Raw genomic sequence first — 12874 nt, forward strand, 5'->3', positions numbered from 1 at the left:
GACTTAAAGCTTCACCTGAGCTAAAAAAAATATCCATTGACATCAGTCTCTGCAGATTGATTGGAAAGCTGCACACATTCTGCTTATGTTTATTTGATTTGATTGCATATTTCTGACTCTGGGTGGTATATAGCATCTATTGCCAGGGGACCAGCAATGGTGGCAGCAAACTATTTGAAAGTTTTCCACTAAACTCTTCTCAACCTTAAGGATTATCCCCAAACCCACCTGACACTACAGTATGTGGTCTTCAGTCAGTTATGAGGAATTTGTTTGGAGGTTGTCATAACCTAAAATCAGAACCTGTCTTCTGAGACAGCTCTTTTTTTTTTTTTTGTGACTGGTGCTAATACTTCAGCGCTATTCAGTAGCAAGGCAGAACCATCAGTCGGCCAACACTGGGGACTGAGCATCTCCCTCACCTTCTTACAAGGTGGTCCAATGCAGTATGGTTTATTTTACCTTGCCATCAAGGAGAGGACTGCTGTCCAGTTCTTTCCATTGAGGTGTCATTGGATGACCTCCCCCTGCTTTCTTATTCACATATGAGACCGTCCTTCCTTAGTGTCTGCGACTATGCAGCTGACTTTTAAAATGGTATTTGGGGGCGTGGAAAAATCCCGAGCTGCTTCATGACATTTTCACCATGGATCCACTCATGGATTTGATTGAATGTCAGTATTGATCAGGGAAATAATATGGATCATGAAGTCACCCCATACAAATAGCTTAGCAGGTCAGCAAAAACAGGACAGGTTCATGCAAACTTGTCTACCTACTCGTGATAATGACCAAATGTCTACAGGGATCAAGGGTGGCTGGAGATCTGCTAAAGGTGTCGGTACCAATCAGGTTGTCCATTTACTGCTAACAAGTCTGACATGGGAATGCACCCCTTTAGCCTGTCATTGTGTAAAATGGCAGGAGAGAAAGACTGGTGTCTACAGCAGTTTTGAAAGACTGCAGCTGACGGAAGAGATGTGATCTGAAACAGTCTCATTAGCAGAGACTGCGCCATGAATGGACTCTGCAGCCTTGTGCAGTTAACAATGTCAGCCTAATTAAGATGAGGGAAACTGCTCTCTTTCTCTCTCTTTTCCTCTCAGTAAAGAATCTGCTGTGTTTGTGTCCATCTTGAAAGGAGGAGAGACAGAGCAACAGAAAGCTGCATGAGAAATTAACTCCTTGCTCTCCAGAGGAAGACTAACGGCTGTGTTCTATTTTCATCCCTTTTTTTCTTGTTAACCACTACACTCACAAAATAGATCTACAGTGACGTCTCACCTCGGTCTAACTTGATTTCACTGATAACTATAGACCTCTATTTAGACGACTGAAGGAGAATATACTATGCTTCCCTATACTAATAACCCTATAATCAAGGGCCAAAGCTACAAGTCCGTGCTGTTTATGTTCCACCTTATAAGTAGAATGATGTTGCTAGTGGACTGGCATTGTGGGTAAAATGGGATCTGTCTTATAACTGATTCCACGGTACAAATTCACGGTTTCTTGAGTAAATAGAAATGCTTTATTACTTGAACAAAAAGCAGCTGCAGCTCAGAACTTCATGCATAACCTGACAAATATTCATCTTTCTAAAATTAGTCTTTTGATGCAGCAGTCCAGAATCTCTGTTCCACTGACTGTCTGATGTAGCTACCTCAAATCCTCTGGCTAAAATACTTGCCAATGGCTGCGTCTTTTATTTGTTTGTATTACTAAAGGACAAATTGTTGTGCTAGAGATAGAGGCATTTAAAAAATATATATATATGGTCAGATCATAGTGTTGAACTCAGCAGAGATGCGTATTGGGGGTGGTTTGGGACAGGGAGCAGGCATTATCACAGAAATGCAGTGAAAGCTGTATTCTTTTAATGGTTTTTAATAAAATGTTTTCTCCCACAAGCTTCACGATAAGATAGAAGATGACTTGCCATTCTTCACTGATTTCATTGATGAAACACTTCACACATCTGTGGTTGACAGTTTCTACTGAAAACCCATGACCCATGAGCAGCACAGCTTTTTATATACCTGTGTGTGTGTGTGTGTGTGTGTGTGTGTATAAATGTATAATTTTACAGCGAGGCAATTTGCAATTTCTGTGCTAATTAACAAAACGTTATCCCTGTGTGACTAATCCTGCTCGGCTGTACAGACGAGATTTTGTCGTAGGAAATTCTGTTTTCTAGAGGAGGGAATAATCTGTTCTAAAAACAACAACAAAAAACTGCCTCATTTGTAATGTTAATCAGTTAATAAATGGGAAAAAATATGGCTTATCTTTCAGAGTCTTAAAATGCCACTTTAATATTCAGTTGGTTAATGAGAGGATATGCATTTGCTTTAGTTATTATATTCTTTCTGTAATCAATTTGCCTTGCTTGACTTGAAGATTATGTTAATAAGACAGTTATTTTGCAGGGAATAATAAAATGGGCTATCACTCAGTGCCTGAGTACATATTACTCCCTGCGGCACCTTGGGGGGGGGGGGGATTCTTTATATTCCTCTCCAGGATACTCCCATCCATTGTAGTGCCTACTTATTTCTTGTCTTTTATTGCGGCAATATATTTACAGAAGGATATTTTGGGTAATTCATTATAGTAAAGAAATTAAATAGACTCTTGTGTAGCTTTCTTGCAATTGCTTTTATTAATGATCTACAAATGACACATTTGTGTTATGTTAAATATGCAACAGTCTCATCCAATAAAAAAGAAACAAATAAATTGCATTGAATTGATCATTAAATTAGATGCAGGAACATCTCCCACCTATTAGTTGGCTTAGCAGCAGGTGCTGTCTTTTCCTGCTATTGTCATCTTTTTTTGCCACAAATGTTGATGATATACATGGCTGTAATCCAGTTAGCCGCAGTACACAAACACAGTAAATGTGTTGAATAATTAACTTGCCCTCTTGTACTGTAGTTTTCATTCGGATGATCTCTCTGCTAACTATGTAAACACTAACACAATGCAAAGATGGCAAATTCTGGAACCTGCCTTTGCTTTTTTTAATACGCGTTCAGCACTAAAAGCTAACTAAGTAACGGATATCTAGCTACTGTATGTAATCTTAGTTTCCAACTATATGTAAAACTTATAATGCTTTTTAACTAGTTGAGCTCAACTTATTTGTTTAGTGTTAAGCAGTTGTTACTAGATATACCTGTTCCTTTTAGCTGAAAAGATGGGGGTCTAACTTTTGAGGGCTGGATATACTAAATAATAAACTAAAATTTGACCCAAGTTCTTTGATATCGTAATGAGTCTCTCAATCTTTGTCAGTTTGATAATAGAATAATAATGTAGTCCTTCAAGAATAAGAGGTTTTTAATCATCAGCATTCAGTACTTTTTAAAATAATGTAACACTGAAAAAGACAAGACATGTTTAATATACCTGGAGCTATTCACCAGTTACTCTTCTGTGTCTAGTATCCTTGTGAGCACTACCCCCAGACACAGTGCTGTACCTTCTACACAGGTAGCGGGACTACAAGTGAGGGGATGGCAGCAAAATCCTTTGTGACAGGCGGGAACACCAGGAGATAAGCAGCTGTGTCAGTCATGGAATATGTAAAGCAACAATGAGAGCACTCTGCTTATCTCTCACCATTTCTTCATGCCTGTCAGCCTGTTTGTGTGAATTATCCGAACCAAAGCAGCTCAGCCTTGCTCTGCTTGTCTACTGCGGTCATGGTTTTAAACCTCTCCAATGCAGAGCACTCTTAAGACATACTTGTCCTCCGTTATTACTACTAGCTGTCAAAACTGTGATGTTGGCTACCGGGGCTAGACTGCAGGAATCAAGTTTTGTCGGGCAGGTTGACTCGTTTAAACCAGAGTCAAGAGAAAGAGTCTGGGATCTGTGTGTTAAACTGGGAATACAGCTGCTAACTAAACAAAATACATATTTTACTTAAAACCTGTATCTGCCAACTGTCTTTCAAACATTTTTGTCCTACATTGATTTTTACTTTATTTATTTTTTTAATAATAACAAGTAATGTCAATGGCAATATCTGCAAACTACAAGTAGGGCATCTTTTAGCACTATCAATCCACAAATATGTAAGCAGCTGGTAGAAACCAGCTTACGAGATAACTTTAAGCAGGTGGAGATGTTGGCTGTGGATGAAAGAAGTAAATAGAAGGAATGCCTTTCTAATCCAGCCTGTGTACACCCTTGTTTCTTCACAGACGCATGCCACAATGGCTGATAATGGAAAGGAGGGCCTGGGTACTGAAGCCACTTGCGGCTCTCCCAGCAGCTGTGTGCAGGCACATCGACACAACAGCACAACACCTGGCGCCCAGGGTATGCTGGGCCAGGCCGGGGTCAGTCCAAGCACCTCAGCTGCTGCTTCCTTCTTCATTAGGTAATGTCACATTTATTTTCTATAATTTTACAGCAAATTATATTCATGATCCTCTGTAGACCACTTCTTGATGGGGGTCAATTCATACACATGAAAGCAAAAATCATACTTTTGGTCTGGTGTTCACAGATCACTCTTATCTTTACCACGACAAATATGCACAGCAATGATTTTACCATGTTTAATAATCTATATAGCACATCTCTGAGCTGTCCAATGCTTGCCAATGCTTAACCGTGCTTTCACTAAGCTTTTCCAAGAGAGAAAGCAGGAGGCAGAGGCAAACACACACACACACACACACACACACACACACACTGGGATTATGAGAGTTAAGATTAATATTGTCTGATCACAGTGATGGATGTATTGACTGGTCAGATGAAAACAGTGCCACAGCAAGATGTTCATGACTTTCACGGAAGAATTGCATAAGTAATAAATGAGTGCCTTGGGGAAACAGTAATGGTGATGTATTAGCCTTTAATGTTACAAGACACTAAAAGACAGTAACCTTAGTGTGGGAGCAGTATGACAGTTGCAGGGCCACGTCAGTGCTCAAAGTGAGAATTGAAACAGGTCCCCAACTTGATTTAAACAATTGAGGCCCCTGCCAATTTACATTAAGAACATTTAGAACTATCAAAAAAAGGTCACTTTGCAGTAAAAGGGTGGAGATTAGATTGGCCTTGATACACCCTGGGCCTGCATTAATCTTTCTTCCTGTACGGTATGACGGTTAATTTCATCTACTTGCTGTTTCTTTTTTTTCTGGGCATTCCACAAAAACAAACTTCCAAAATTGATTGGTGAGAAGGAGGAAATCGAGGAAAAAACTGTGTGTGTGTGTTTTATATATAACACACACACACACACATACACAGTAACTCCTTGGTTTTAATAATTGAGTTTGAGTTTAATGTTGCTGGTGAAATTCTTGCCTTGAATAGGCTGATGGATCTTCTCTGTACTTCTATCTCCAAGGCATTCTATTCTTGTTTTTTGTACAGTTATTATTGTTTAGGGTAACTCTTTCAGCAATGGGGCTACATAGGCATGTCCTTGTCAACCCAGCTTTTTAACAAATTCCCTTTATTGTTCACACATGTATTGTACTACAGTGTATCTCAATTCAACAGGCAAGACACTGTATCTCGGTAGTCTGTCTGGGGAGTTATTAAATATGAGAAGTTTCCGTGAATTGTGTTATTTTATTTTATTGTATATTTTTGTTAAAGATGCAGTTTTTTGACAACCGTGGGAATTCAAATAATTTCCGATATTTCCACCACCCTTTCTCCCTCAAACAAAAGTTCAGAATGCAAACCTCCTTGGACACCAATTTGGTTTCCAACATATCTGTGCAAACATGTATACTGCTACAGTTTCTATAGAATGTTTACACCCCCTTTCAAAATTTTCACCTTTTGTTGCCTTATAGCCTGGAATTAAAATGCATTCAAATAGTTAATTTTTTTACATTTATCTACACATCCTACCCCACAACTTCCAAGTGAAAAAAATATTGTAGAAATTTGTAGAAAATGAATTAAAAATAAAAACTGAAATAGCTTGGTTGGGTAAGTGTCCACCCCCTTTGTAATAGCAATCCTAAATTAACTCGGGTTTAACCAATCGTCTTCAAAGTCACACACCAAGTTAAGTGGCCTCCACCTGTGTTAAATGGTAGTGATTCACATGGTTTCAGGATAAATTCAGCAGTTCCTGTAGGTTCCCTCTGCTGGGTAGTGCATTTCAAAGCAAAGACTCAACCAATGCGCTTTCAAAAGAACTCTGGGACAAAGTTGCTGAAAAGCACAGATCAGGGGATGGGTAGAAAAAAAAATCTACAGCCTTGAAAATCCCTTGGGGCATGGTCAAGATGATTTAAGAAGTGGAAGGTGTATGGCACCACCAAGACCCTGCTTAGATCAGGCTGTCCCTCCAAACTGGATGACCGCACAAGAAGGAGAATGATCAAAGAGGCTACCAAGAGGCCAGTGGCAACTTTACAAGAGCTACAGGCTTATGGCCAAGACTGGTCCAAGTGTGCATATGACAACAGCATCCCAAGCACTCCACAAAACTGGCCTGTGTGGTAGGGTGGCAAGAAGGAAGCCATTACTCAAGAAAGTCCACCTTGAATCCCATTTGAAGTATGCAAAAAAACCACTCTGGAGATTCTGTAGCCATGTGGCAAAATGTTTTGTGGTCTCACAAAACTAAAATTGAACTTTTTTACCTAAATGCAAAGCGTTGTGTTTGGCGCAAACCCAACACCGCGCATCACCCAAAGAACACCATCCCTACTGTGAAGCATGGTGGTGGCAGCATCATGTTATGGGGATGTTTCTCATCAGCAGAGACTGAGGCACTTGTCAGGATAGAAGGGAAAATGAATGGAGCAAAGTACAGAGAAGTCCTTGAGGAAAACCTGCTACTCTATGCAAGAACGCTGAGATTGAGGCGGAAGTTCACCTTTCAGCATGACAACGACCCAAAGCAAACAGCCAAAGCTACACTGGAGTGGCTAACGAACAAAAGGTAAATGCCCTTGAATGGCCCAGTCAGAGCCCCGACCTAAATCCAATCGAAAATTTGTGGCATGACTTGAAGATTGCTGTCCATCAACGCACCCCAAGGAGCTTGACAGAGGTTGAACAGTTTTGTAAAGAAGAATGGCCAGATGTAAGTGTGCAAATATGGTAGAGACCTGTCCCAACAGACTTACAGCTGTAATTGCTGCCAAAGGTGCTTCCACCAAGTATTAACTTAGGGGGGTGGAGACTTATCCAATTATGATCTTTCAGTTTTGTATTGTTAATATATAATTTTTTTTCTCAATAAAAACATTCAAAGCAACAGTAAAGGACATCATTTCTTCTTGTGCGACAGATCTGAATTACGTCATCCACACTTGCGACGTGCATCTTTTTTGGAAAGTCGTACGGCCTTTTCTCATGTGTCTGTGACTTGAAATTGCATAGCGTCAGATAATGTTGAAAAACATCAGCATTTGCTGCATGGTCTGAATGAAGCTGTACAGCTTTCATAGCTGTCTTCGCCTGACATATATCACCACTCACCTGCGACAGTATGAACCAGCCCTTGATAAACAGGGTTGACAGCATGTACACAGTATCAGACAAAGATGGGCTCTTTTTTTTTTTTAATAAGAGAATCAGTATAAAATTAATGAGGCAAGAACCATCTGAGATGTAAAACCCTCTTGTTTTGTGAAACTGTTTCTTTTCAAACAATACAAATAAAACACTTTCACAATTGATCCCCAGATACCTCAGGCTTCTGAATTTCTTGCTATGGTTATGATTATTTCACATACTGTTAGAAATTAATTCTATAGTTAAGTTACTTTCAGCAGTGGCTTTGGAGAATGATATTCACGTGGTACAAAAAGCAATTTCATCATCAAGCCTTTACAGCTAAGGCTTGCTTGGGAATCTTAATGACATTTCAGTGAGTGCCCGCAGCAATAAACCAAGCATAGACAACTTTGCAGTTTAATTAGAACTCTGGTCTAATCCTCTGTGCCCATATAAAGTTAAAAGAAGCTAAATGGAAGCAGTTAAAGACTGGCCAGGGTGTTGAGAAACACAGATGTTCTCCTCTCACTCTGACAGTGGGAAGGCCTTTCTAGAAAAACTCTTTACAGCTTTTGATGAAACAACAGCAGGTTCCAACAGCTGCACATGTTATGCAAGTGGCAATTTGTGGGCACTTTAAATAAGCTTGTGTTTTGGGACTTTTTTCTAGTCTTATATGAGCTATTAAACGGTAGGCTCTTTTGATAAAGTTTCTTCAGTGTATTCCTTTGTAATATGGAAGTCTGTTTTCTTAAATGTTCTAATCCATCGAAGAAGCAACATTAGTATGTTTTCAGTTATGAGCATGCAGGCAGATAGCTGGCAGTGAAGCACTTTTTTCTTTTGCTTTCACCGTCCAAAATGATTTGATTTACCATTTTATCCCCCTTTTAATGTCGACATCTGGAAAAAGTCATTTCAATACCATAAATCTGATTTGCAGTTTCTGTGGTTTATGACGCACAGTGAATGGTGTTCCTGGTTTTAACTTAAGAGGCATTCAGTTTCTTGCATAGAAGAGACTGCATGTGCTGCTACTGTAAAACAGATATGCAGGCTCCAACCTATAGAATAGGAGGAGATATTAAGAATTGCTGAGCAAACGCTATCTTACATGTTCAACGCATTATGTTGTGCATTTGGTGTTCATAAAATGGTTAATATGTGCTGTACATGTTTATAGGTGAACAAGATACAATGATATCCACACACATCATTGCTTCATCATTTGTATAGAACGGCATTGTATCTGTTGGTACACCCTGGCATTGTAGCATCTTTTGAATAGCCTTTTTTATGATTTCATGATATAATTAGTATACTGACTTATGATTTATAGTTATGCATAACTCTTATATTTGTGATATATTTTCCCCAGTGCCTCAGCATCATGTTTCTAACCATTTCCTGCAGAAATTGTTTCTCCTAAAACAAATGCCTGAATGGGTCAATGATGAGCATTTGCCCATTAGACTGAGCATGAAACAGTCCCATTGTAATTGAGGTTAGTAAAAGGCCAGACACCTTCTCAGTTTTAACTGTGTGGGCATGTGCATGTGTGTGTGTTTTGGAGGGGGAGGGGGAGAGGGCTAGTCTGCTTACTTGAGCTGCCCACACTGATTGTTCTGTGACTGAGCATATGATTAGCGTATTGACAGTCCTTCCTAATGAAAAGGCACGACAAATAGCAGAGCCTGTGACCGCCCAACAGGCAAATGACTAATGTATTGTTGTGCTGTGCATCAGACTGCTCAATTAGTTCTGTAAATTGAATGGGGGGGATGTTAATTTATTTGCAAAAGCAGCCTGCAAAGGACGGGAGTTTAAAAGATGGTTACTGATCATTTTTGGAACTGTTCATGCCAGAGCAAGCCGGATCGAAATATTATATCATTAAGAGCATGTGGCTGAAACTAGCTTTATTAGGCTAACCAGCTCTTCGTGTAATTCATGAAACTAAAACGTTTAGCCCTGCTACTAGGGACACCTTTCCAAGATTGCTTTGACAGCTGGCATAGTTTTCTTAAGAATGCCTGAGGGGAAATAGGGATGTAGGCGGGCTGTTGCCCATTTACTGGGTGCCTAAATTCTTTTGATCAAGGTTGTTGCAGGATCATCCATTCCTTTGAGCAGCGAGACTGTCTTTTGTGTTAAAGGAGGGGTGCTCCAAGATAGGACCTTGGGAAGTAACCATATAAACACAAAAAAGGAGTAAAGAATAAAAATGAAGTGAATACTGAAAATTGACTGTACACAAGAATAAAAGCATGCAGTATACATTTAAGCAAATATCAAACATGGTAACGCTATTGAAATGAACAAACGATTAAAGAAGACTAAATGACAATGGTCCAGCTGTTCTACCATGCCCAGACTAACCAATAACACGTGTAGCTGTAGATGGACAACATTGCAAATGGTATATCACAAATTTAGTCCTCTAAAGCAGTTGAATTGAGCGGTCAGTAATTGTAGCCTACTAGCTAAAACAGAATTGGGAGTCAAACAACCTGAAAGTCATCTGAACCAGCTCAAAACATGACAACATTTTGGGGAGTCCAATGATTGCCCCTTTCTGAAAGTCTGTACTTGGGCATATATGTCTTGGTGTCTGTGGTCAAATGGCCTGAGCTACTGAAAATTTGGAGGTACAGTGTGCGAGATAAACAATGCTAATACCTGTCTATCAATCAGGAGGACGGACGACACATTCTGACTAGCAGCCATAATCCTTGTCGGTAACAAATTGACAAAACGGATTAAGCCATGGTGCTGAAAGGGAATGAGAGGTTATGTTCTGAAGTGCTGCAGCAAAGCTTTGGAACTGGTTTGGCTTACTGGATAGGAACTGACCACAGATGGTAGGCAGGCGTAAGCTGAAGAACAAGCTGCCTGCCTGTGGACTAGTTGGGGGGATACTGTGGGTGCTGTGATGAGCCTGAGACAAGCCTGTGGTTATTGACCGAAGATATTTCCATTTGTCCCAGGAGTATGGTACTGTACTTTTGTGTTGAGATTGATGAACAACAAATTACATGTACAAAGGGTGTAAATTAATCAAAGACAATGATTTACGATTTCATTTGAGTTATGAATGTTTATTTTTATACAGCTGCTAAAATCTGACTACATTACAGCCTGCTTCCCTTGAAGACGTCATCATTTAAATGCTTTGCATTGCATAATATCTGTAGAGTCACATAACTGTCTGTGACATTTGCAGGAAATCATCAAGTTGTAGGTGTGACAGAGCCAGCACTTCAGGCTCCTTAGGAACAACTTCAAAACTCCCTTCCCCAGGGCCCATTGTTGTAGTTACTCGGCGTCATTGAGCACAGCACACTTTCCTGCCCCTCTTTGTTTTTACAGTAAATATAAATGGAGCCACAGGTTCCTGCACTGCCCACAAGGATTTAACCACTGCACTGCCTTATACTTGGTTCCAGTTCTTAGGTTTCCAAAACCCTGATTCCAAAACATGTGCAGATCTGGCTTTGTTAATGCCTGCTGGCCACACTAGTGAGTTTCTATAGGCTTCCTTCATTATTGCAGCAGCTCCCATTGCAGATACTGGCCGGACAGTATGTGTGTGTGTGTGTGTGTGTGTGTGTGTGTGTGTGTGTATATATATATATATATATATATATATATATATATATATATATATATATATATATATATATATATATATTACATACAGTACCAGTCAAAAGTTTGAGTACACCTACTTGAAACCAGATTTTTTATGATTATCTGTACTTTTATATAAGCTGATAATCATAAGTGAATTGCATTCAAAAATTAAATTTTTAAATGAAAATGTAAATCTTGTCAATTTCAATGAAATGGTCACCCAAAGCAAGGGGATTTCATTCTGAAGCCCAAGTCAGTTAAAAGTCTGAAATGTGTATAACACGATGTTAGAACACTGGCCAGATCATCACCGATCTCCACCACATCTTCGAGACACTGTGGCTTGTAGGCCTCTCCAGGTCTCCGTCTAACCATTAGATGACCAGGTGTTGGGCAAAGCTGAAAAGTTGACTCATCTGGGGGTGCTTCAGCAAGGCTGGAATCGGGCAGATTTGTCTTTGTGAAGGGCGCATGAATCAAGCCAAGTACAAGGTTGTCCTGGAAGAAAACTTGCTTCCTTCTGCTCTGACAATGTTCCCCAACTCTGAGGATTGGTTTTTCCAGCAGGACAATGCTCCATGCCACACAGCCAGGTCAATCAAGGTGTGGATGGAGGACCACCAGATCAAGACCCTGTCATGGCCAGCCCAATCTCCAGACCTGAACCCCATTGAAAACCTCTGGAATGTGATCAAGAGGAAGATGGATGGTCACAAGCCATCAAACAAAGCCGAGCTGCTTGAATTTTTGCGCCAAGACTGGCATAAAGTCACCCAACATCAATGTGAAAGACTGGTGGAGAGCATGCCAAGACGCATGAAAGCTGTGCTTGAAAATCAGGGTTATTCCACCAAATATTGATTTCTGAACTCTTCCTAAGTTGAAACATTAGTATTGTGTTGTTTAAAAATGAATCTGAACTTATTTTCTTTGCATTATTCGAGGTCTGACAACACTGCATCTTTTTTGTTATTTTGACCAGTTGTCATTTTCTGCAAATAAATGCTCTAAATGACAATATTTTTATTTGGAATTTGGGAGAAATGTTGTCAGTAGTTTATAGAATAAAACAAAAATGTTCATTTTACCCAAACAACCAGAGAAACTGATAATTTTGCAGTAGTCTCAATTTTTTCCAGAGCTCTGTGTGTGTGTGTGTGTGTGTGTGTGTATATATATATATATATGTATATATATATATATATATATAAAATTGGGGGGCCATACATCACTCTTAGCAAGCATGTTGAATATGTATGCTTAGGGCTACTGCAAGAGGGCAGCTAATGGCAGCTGTTGTGATGTCTCCAACAGATTTGATTTGAATGTTTGGTGGACAGTAAACAAAACAGCTGACTGAATCCACCCTAGCACTTCACAGGCTTGCCCTGGGGTACTGCTGGGGCCAAAGAGGTTCTTCAGATCTGTTTAAAGGAACACAAACACATCTATTGTTCACAAGGGGAATCCTTTTTTGAATCCCGTAAGAGTAAAAAAAAATTATAACCCCTCCACTAAATAACCTAATTAGCAACATCCTCTGCCGTCAGTTTGTGCTACTGTGGGGATTTAAGCTTGAATTTTAAACTGTACAGAACGTTTTGTTCGCTGCATTTATATAAATTTAAAAAAAAAAAAAATTGTCATTCACAGCTTGATTTGTAGTCTGGGCTGTGAAGTGAGTCTTCTAACTTGGTAGTATCATCTGAAGACATTTACCAGAGGTGGGGGGGAGGCATTTTAT

General features: G+C 39.7%; 1 protein-coding gene across 5 annotated transcripts in view; it reads left to right on the forward strand.

Moving 5' to 3' along the window:
* LOC121329894 (kinesin-like protein KIF26A) overlaps positions 1-12874 on the forward strand; it is a 124389-nt gene that overhangs the window by 63480 nt on the left and 48035 nt on the right. For all 5 annotated transcript variants that reach the window (XM_041275887.1, XM_041275885.1, XM_041275886.1 and 2 more), the window contains one exon: positions 4215-4393. In XM_041275887.1, coding sequence (XP_041131821.1) covers positions 4215-4393 — 179 coding nt within the window. The remainder of the gene's footprint in view (positions 1-4214; positions 4394-12874) is intronic.

The sequence above is a fragment of the Polyodon spathula genome, chromosome 17, assembly GCF_017654505.1.
Source record: "Polyodon spathula isolate WHYD16114869_AA chromosome 17, ASM1765450v1, whole genome shotgun sequence".
In the NCBI taxonomy this organism is placed as follows: domain Eukaryota; kingdom Metazoa; phylum Chordata; class Actinopteri; order Acipenseriformes; family Polyodontidae; genus Polyodon; species Polyodon spathula.